This window comes from Nanorana parkeri, unplaced genomic scaffold (assembly GCF_000935625.1).
Source record: "Nanorana parkeri isolate BGI_ZX_2015 unplaced genomic scaffold, ASM93562v1 scaffold510, whole genome shotgun sequence".
Classification (NCBI taxonomy): domain Eukaryota; kingdom Metazoa; phylum Chordata; class Amphibia; order Anura; family Dicroglossidae; genus Nanorana; species Nanorana parkeri.
Window position 1 is genome coordinate 648759 of NW_017306778.1, and position 8412 is coordinate 657170.

The window sequence follows — 8412 nt, forward strand, 5'->3', positions numbered from 1 at the left end:
ATGTGTATGTATTGCAAAGATTTACTCCATATTTTTTTTCCATTATTCCTTGATGTACACTTTAAGACTCCAAGTTAATTGCTTGCTTTTTGTATTGACCCTGCATTATCTAGTCTGGTAAGGGATTATATATGCAGTTTCTTTCTTTATTAAATGCTACACATTCTGTAATCTGATTTAGTTATTTTCTCTTTACAGATCACTGAAATGTTCTATAAGGCCGATTCCATATTTATTCAGCTGCTCCTCTACCTCATCATATGTAGGGGTAAAGGGATCCTCGCACGGAAAACAAAATGGTTTCTTTAAATTGCAGTGAGCCTCTTTCTGCTTCTGATCTTCTTGCCAGTGCTGCTTCCCCTTGTGAACACAACATGGCAGTACCTCATTCTGGAGAGGTATCGTTGCTCACTCTTCTTGAAAACAATGCCAGCCCCTCCCTGCCTTTGGGAGAACAGTTTAATAATGCAACTGTGACCATAGAAGAGAATGGTGAAGATAGAGGTGGCCTTAAAGAGGTTGAAGGAATTCTTTTGTCCCAGTTTATGAAAGCAGTAGAGGATTCAAAGGAAACAACTTCACTGACCCAATTAAAACTCCCAGACTTTTGTGCTCAGATTTCTGGGGACTTCTCTCCTACACTTGAGGAAATTGAGGAGTTTTTAAAGGAAAACATGGATCTAATTAGGGAAGAACTGGCTGAAAAGCAGCCCATTCCTGGCACGTGGCTGCAGGGCTGCATGACTAATGAGCATGTGACTCAAACTACAGGCCCAGCTCAGCCATCTGAGGATGTGCCAACTCCAGAGACACCAGATGCTTCCGCCAGTTCACCTTCTGCAACAGGCAGTATTCCTGTTCTACTTCAAATCCAGCCTGTGTCTGTGCCTGGTGCTGCTTCTTTGGCACAGAGCCCTACAGGTGGTGTGCGCCTTACACAGCTTGTAATCAGTGTACAAGGCCAAAGCCTGTCATTGGCCCCAATCCCAGGGCCTGCTTCACCTGGGGACCAAAAGTATGTTAGAATTGCCCCCTTGCCAGTGGCAGTCAGACCCTTGACTATAGGAGGTGTATTTGTGAGCGAAGGACAGCAGAAGATCCAAAAGGGAACACCAGCTGTAATCAGGGTTCATAAGTGTAGTCACCCTGGCTGTAACAAAATGTACACCAAAAGTTCACACCTTAAGGCGCACTTTCGACGGCACACGGGGGAAAAACCTTATGTCTGCACTTGGCCAGAGTGTGGTTGGAGGTAAGGGAAGCAGTCCTTTTTTTAATATATTTTTATTTTAAATATATGCTGTTTTGTTGCAAATCAAATGATATTTAATGCAATGCTATACGTGAATTGTTAAAGCCCAACTCCAGGGAAATTTAAAGTTTTGTCTTTTAGTGGGGCTGCCTGCATTGTACTGGATGATATCAGCAGTCTTTAGACTGCCAAAGTAAAGAGAAGAAGAGCATGTAGGGATGGGTCTACAATGGCAGCAGGGATCAGGTAAGTAAAACAGCTTTTTCACATCCCCCTAGGCAGAAACAAGCAGTTAACCCTTGCAGTGTGGGGGTAGCCCCACTGCAAGGGGAAACACTTCATTTCCCTGCGGTTCGGCTTTAAGTGACAAAGATTATATTTTGGTAGCCTGGCTCAGTAAAAATCATGATAAAGAAAATTAATTTGGAAGGCTACAGTATGCTTCGAATATATTAAAAACGCAGAAATGCTGGGTTTAATCAGATTGTATGAAACAGGTTTAGGTCAGTTCTTAATGGATATATTTAGGATTGTGACCGTATGGAGCTTGTCTGGGTAATCATTGTAGTAAAAGTAATACCCATATCAAATATAAAGGTCTGATAAAATTTGGCAATGAAGACCACAGTACGTAATCTAAGTTTATATTATTGTTCGCTTCAAAGTGACCCTAACTAATCCATTTCAAAAGGACACAGCTGAAAATTAACCTCTTCCCAACCCCCACTGTGAACACAGGATTGCCATGCCAGGAGGATGTTAAAGTTCTATATTCGAGCTGAAGCACCCTTAGAAGATTTATCTGATCACCAGAAGGGAGCTGCACAATGCTGTGGGGGAAATAGAACATTAAATCAGTAACCGATCAAATGAAGGACTTACTGCCGTGGCTGTATTACGCAGCTTCAGGCCTTTCTTTTTATGTTGCAGCTTGTTCGTTTTAATGTAGAAATGATTGGGAGGTTGTATAGCCACCCAATCATTTCTACATGTCTGCTGTGGCCTAATGCACACTCCTATCCCTTACCTCCCAGTCCTAGGCTCATCGGAGTTCTGGACTGGTGCAGGGAGGTTCAAGATCGTGAGGAGTGGAGGAGATTTTAGGATCTCCCAATCCTAAAATATAATTGTTAGTATCCTTTTACACTATGACTCTTTTCTTACTAACGCTTGCAGAGATAGAGCAAACACAACAGAAAACTTAGCCCTCTGGCTCCTCGGGAAACCTAGCAGTGTGCCTGGGCTGAAGAGAAAAGTTTGAAGCCTATAGCCAGGAGGCTAATAGGGCTGACCATACACTGTTAGAATTTTGGCCACAATTCTCAGTGTGTGGCTCTGCCAGTTCAACAAAAGTCGATTCATTAATTGGGTTCTTTCGGCTAAACAGTGACTGTAGCCAATCATCTACAGTCACTGCTCATGTATTCTGACAGCTACAGCGGCAGATTCCTCTATCCATGCCGGTTACTGGGTATAGGGAAATACTTTTTTCGTTCAGTGTTACTTTATCTCTAGGACAACTTATTTTTTAGTTTTTGATAGAATGGGGAAAGGTTAAAACAAATACTTTTGGGGTCTTTGGGGAGATTCACCCCTCTATTTGTACTGGTGACGTTTGTCACTAAGAAAGAAAGTTAAGGTAAAATCTAAATTTTAGGCCCCATTCACACCTAGGCGTTGTGTTGCGCATAAAAATGCTTAATAAAATGCGCAAAACAAGAAATCCCATTCATTCTTATGGCCCCGTTCACACCTCAGCGTTTGGTTGCAAGCTGTAAAATACCTTTTGCTGGGGAAAAAATGAATGAGCTTCTTTTTGGCAGATTACAGCGCATTTTGTCTCCACAGACTCAGTGGGAAACACTTGTGCGTTGGCCCGCTTACATCAATGTGTCACAATCTGCCCGCTAAAATGCAGAAGAAGAAAAAGAAATTAAAACTGGTTCTACTACAAAGTTTGCTTTTAATTGAACCCCATATATTAGATATGTATCAAAATCTTCAATATCATGTAATACATATTATTAAAATGTAATACAATAATTCAATCCTATATATGCATGCATTTTTGGTTATTTATAATCAAATTATCAACAAATTCATACAAATGTCACAATTCATAATGGTAACTGCTCCTTTTAATTTGATGCCTCAAAAGATTTCACGTAATCTTAGTTTGGGTCATTTTTTATATAATGAAGCTTGAGCTGTGAAACATGTTGCACCAAACCTCAGACATTTATCAGTTGTGCATCTTAAGTGGAAAGACAGCAGACAGACATACATACAGTACCGTGCAAATTTTTTAGGCAGGTGTGAAAAAAATGCTTTCAGAAATAAGTGTTAATAGTTTATTTTTATCAATTAACACATTGGAAAGTAAATGAGCAGAAGAGAAATCAAAATCAAATCAATATTTGGTGTGACCTCCCTTTGCCAAAAATAGCTAGGGGTGTTCTGGACGGATGAGTCAAAATATGAAATATTTGGCTGTACCAGGAGGCAGTTTGTTAACCGAAGGGCTGGAGAGTGGTACAATACTGAATGTCTGCAGCAACAGTAAAGCATGGTGGAGGCTCCTTGCAAGTCTGGGGCTGTATTTCTGCTAAAGGAGTTGGAGATTTGGTCAGGATCAATGGTGTCCTCAATGCTGAGAAATGCAAGCAGATACTTGCCTATTATGCCATACCATCAGGGAGGAGTGTGATTGGCCCCAAATTTATTCTGCAGCAGGACAACAACCCCAAACATACAGCCAATGTCTTAAAGAACTATCTTCAGTGTAAAGAAGAACAAGGAATCCTGGAAGTTATGGTTTGGCCCCCACAGAGCCCTGATGCCAACATCATTGAGTCTGTCTGGGATTACATGAAGATACAGAAGGCTTTGAGGCAGCCTACATCCACAGAAGACCTTTGGTTAGTTCTCCAAGATGTTTGGAACAACCTACCTGCCGAGTTCCTTCAAAAACTGTGTGCAAGTGTAGCTAGAAGAATTGATGCTGCTCTAAAGGGTGGCCACGCAAAATATTGATTTATTTTGATTTCTCTTCGGTTCATTGATAAAAATAAACTATTAACACTTTAACTAATAACACACACACACACACACACACATACTGTATGTATGTGTGTGTGTGTGTGTGTGTGTGTATACATCTCAGTCATGGCCAAAAATATTGGCACCTCTGCATTTCTGTCAGATAATGCACCACTTCAGGCAGAAAATTGTTGCAATTCCAAATGTTTAGGCATTCTCATGTTTATTTTTTTTGTTTGTATTGGTATGACACTAAAAGGTGGAGAAAAAAAAGCCAAATCTGACACATTCCACGCAAAACTCCAAAAAGGGACTGGACAAAATGATTGGCACCTTCTCCAAATTGCAAGAAATAATTGCATTCCAAGTTTTTGTGGAAAAGCATGGACAATCTCAGGGTTACAAGTCCATCTCCAGAGATCTTAATATTCCTTTGTCCACTGTGCGCAACATTGTCAAGAAGTTTACAGCCCATGGCACTTTAGCTAATCTTCCTGGACGTGGACTATTCTGACTCTGATTGTTGTGCTAGTGACTTATCCCTTGCTTAGACCTCTATGCCTGGCCTGTATAAGCAGATTCAATCACTGAGGACAATCATTGTCAGATAGCTGAACTCACCAATACCGTTTCATCCACAAGGGTTGCTTTATTCTGAACATCAGGTTACAGCAGATGACAGGAAACAACAGATGAATAGTTGAAGTATTATGCGGTCAAAAGATGATAACTTTGTAGCGTACTATGTAGAATACATGTGTTCCTTGTTACATGTGGCCTGTAGCTGCATCCATGACACAGGAAGTACTGACCAGGAAGAAGGGTGGGGCATTACATACAAAGGAAATGTGTCATAGATCAGGGAAAGAAATATAGAAAACATTTGTATTACCACAAAGGGTCACTAGATGGCAGCATAAGGACTAACAATAGAAATAGCTATAGGAAAAATGATTTAAAGAAATAACTATATAAATCCTTATCTATATAAACTTCTATGCCCCATTGGGGCGGCACATGGACAAAAGAGAACAATTGATCAAATATTGCAACGAAGGATCAACTTCCAGACAAATTTAAGCTGACCTTCAGGCACAGGGTACAACTGTGTCAGCTCACACTATATGTTGCCTTCTGAATGAAAAGGGACGCTATGGTAGGAGACCCAGGAGGACCCCACTGCTGACACAGAAACATGAAAAAGCCAGATTGCCAAAACCAACCTGAGGAAGCCATAATCCTTTTAGCAGAATGTGCTGTGGACAGACGAAACAAAATTAGAGCTTTTTTGGTAAAGCCCGTCATTCTACTGTTTTCAGAAAAAGAAATAAGGCCTTTAAAAGGAGAACTATGGGTTCAGGGCTTTTCCCCATAGTTCTCCTAAGGGTAACGTCACCCAAAGTTCAGTATATGGCAAGCTACAGCTCGCAGTATACTGAGACGCCACAGCCGGGACGTATCCCGACATTACTGTCGAGATCCACCCAGCTGCGTGATTGACAGCTGGCTCTGCCTATCTATAGGCAGAGCCGGCTGTACCCTCCCCCGTCCGTTCAGCCAATCAACGCTGGGGGATCCGACAGGGGAGGAGGGGAATCCCTGCAGGGAGCCATGAGTGACAGTCACTGCTCTCTGCAGGGATAGATCGAGAAGTGAGCGAGCGCCGGTATGTGTTAGCTCCCTTCCCGATCTATTGAGCCTAGAACTATGAGGCTGAGTGATTTTCACTCGCCTCATAGTTCTCCTTTAATGAAAAAAATACAGTGCCTTCAGTCAAACATGGTGGAGGTTCACTAATGGTTTTGGGGTTGCTTTGCTGCTTCAGGCACTGGATGGCTTGACTGTGTGCAAGGCATTATACAATCTGAAGCCTACCAAAGAATTCTGGGATGCAATGTAGGGCCTAGTGTCAGAAAGTTGGGTCTCCGTCAGAGGTCATGGGTCTTACAGCAGGATAATGACCCAAAGCACACATCATAGAGCACCTGTGGAGAGATCTCAACACAGCAGTTGGGAAAAGGAACACTTCCAATCTGAGAGACCTGGACCAGTTGGCGAAAGAAGAGTGGTTAAAAATTCCTGTAGAGATGTGTATAAAACTCGTTGTTTACTGGAAGCAACTGATTTCAGCTATTTTTTCAAGGGCTGTGCTACCAAATATTAATTGAGGGTGCCAATAATTTTGTCCAGTCCATTTTTGGAGAATGCGTCAGATTTTGGCTATTTTTTTTTCTCCACTTTTTTGTCATACCAATACAAACAAAATAAATAAACATGAGAATGCCTAAACATTTGTAATTGCAACAATTTTCTGTGCAAAGTGATGCATTATCTGACAGAAATGCAGAGGTGCCATTATTTTTGGCCATTGTTTCGATTGTCCAGGAATACTGTTTTGTGCTTAAAGATCAATGTTTGAAATGTCCATCATTAAGAGTTAGTTCTTTTGTAGGATGTTGGTTTGATTACCATTTGATCACTGTTGCACTTTCTGCAGATTCTCTCGTTCTGATGAGCTTTCAAGACACAAGAGGTCCCACTCTGGTGTGAAGCCATATCAGTGTACAGTGTGTGATAAGAAGTTTGCCCGCAGTGACCATTTGTCTAAACACATGAAGATACATCGTGGCCAGCGAGTTGGTGGTTGTCGGACACCACGAACCAGCACTTAATATTGTTTGGTTTTTAGTATTGTTCCACTATCTGGCCAGCCTGAAATACTTGTTGCTTCAACTATAACATGTACATAATCCTTGGATGCAACCTGCAAAAAGACTTACTGTACACGACCAATAAAGTATAGCCACTTTAATTCAATCAAGACTAGTGGGGCATGCGTAATGTTATAGAACACTGTATTGCAGGCTTTTCTTGACTGTTATGATACAAGCCAGGATACTGTATTTAACATGGTTACATTTTTTTAGTTCCAAGTCTCTGCTCTATTTTTTTGGAGCAGAATCCCTGTGAATGTTGCCCTACCTCTGATTTATTGACAGTTACTTATCCTGTGGGCTATGATTTGGTCACTTCATTGAAGTACCATCCTGTGTACTTATGTTTATTTGTATTTATGTGTAAAGCCTCATTTTAGTTATGTTTTGAATGTGTTAAAATACATATGTGTATTCATGTCAGTAATGTATGCATTTTGTTATGTCCACATTTTTATGGGTATTATGTTAAAAAAAATAAAAAATACATCTTACTGTAAGAGAAGAGGCAGTATACTCCCCTCTCCAGCAGCTTGTGTATTCTACCTCTGCCTCTGTCAGTGTCTTCAGCATTTGAAACTTCTGTGAGTGTGCCATTGTTCCTTCCTGACCTCTATGCCACTACAGGACGCATCAGTGAGGTGGGGGTAAGGGGATGGAAGTAGAACTCATGGTGGGAGACACATGTATCTGACGCTCCCTGAAGCATCTATTGTTAAAGACACTGGTGGAAATTGCAGTGCTGGAATGAAGAGGATGTAGGAGTAACTGGCCACTGGAAATGTGAGTATACTACTTCTTATGTCTTACAGGGAGTGGCAGATTTATAATTTTTTTTAGCGACCTGGCAGGGAGTTTTTGAAACGCATACAAGAGGGAAAAATGTATATACATAGGCACGTGTAATATAATGATTATCATACTACCGTTTTGCCACTAGGGCAACAGAAACAGAGGTACATGTAACACTGTGCCAGTTTCTGGTCCCCAGGCAGTATATGCAGAAAGATACACAGTGCACTTCCCGGCAAGGTGGCAAACCGTACCCATCTCAAAACATCCACACCTGCAACAGCAACCTGCCTCTGAAATCTACCCCAGAAATCTGCAGTTGCTGCACTGGGTATGAGGCAGTCTGTTCTGGGTATGGGGCACCACTTCCTCTGCCTGCTGCTATGCTGGACTCCACACAGCCCTGTACCATCAGTTGGCTGAGCACAGTGTGGCAGCTCATTAGATTGCCATTATGCTCTGCAACGTCTGCTGATCCTTTACTAACCAGCCACCACCCGCTAGGGACCCAGATGCCGTCAAATGCAGGAAAACAACATCCCTGGGATATGAGCTTTTACAATCCTGGCCATGGCCAAGTCACCAAAAAGTTGACTTGTGCCAAATCAGCTTTGG

At 41.7% G+C, this 8412-nt stretch overlaps 1 protein-coding gene across 1 annotated transcript; it reads left to right on the forward strand.

Moving 5' to 3' along the window:
- The first annotated feature begins 280 nt into the window (after window positions 1–280).
- LOC108790895 (Krueppel-like factor 15) lies at window positions 281–7180 on the forward strand. The gene is made up of 2 exons (XM_018561256.1): window positions 281–1252; window positions 6789–7180. Exons 1-2 carry the CDS (start codon window positions 297–299, stop codon window positions 6961–6963), a joined length of 1131 nt encoding a protein of 376 aa, XP_018416758.1. The 5' UTR covers window positions 281–296; the 3' UTR covers window positions 6964–7180.
- Window positions 7181–8412: the final 1232 nt, after the last annotated feature.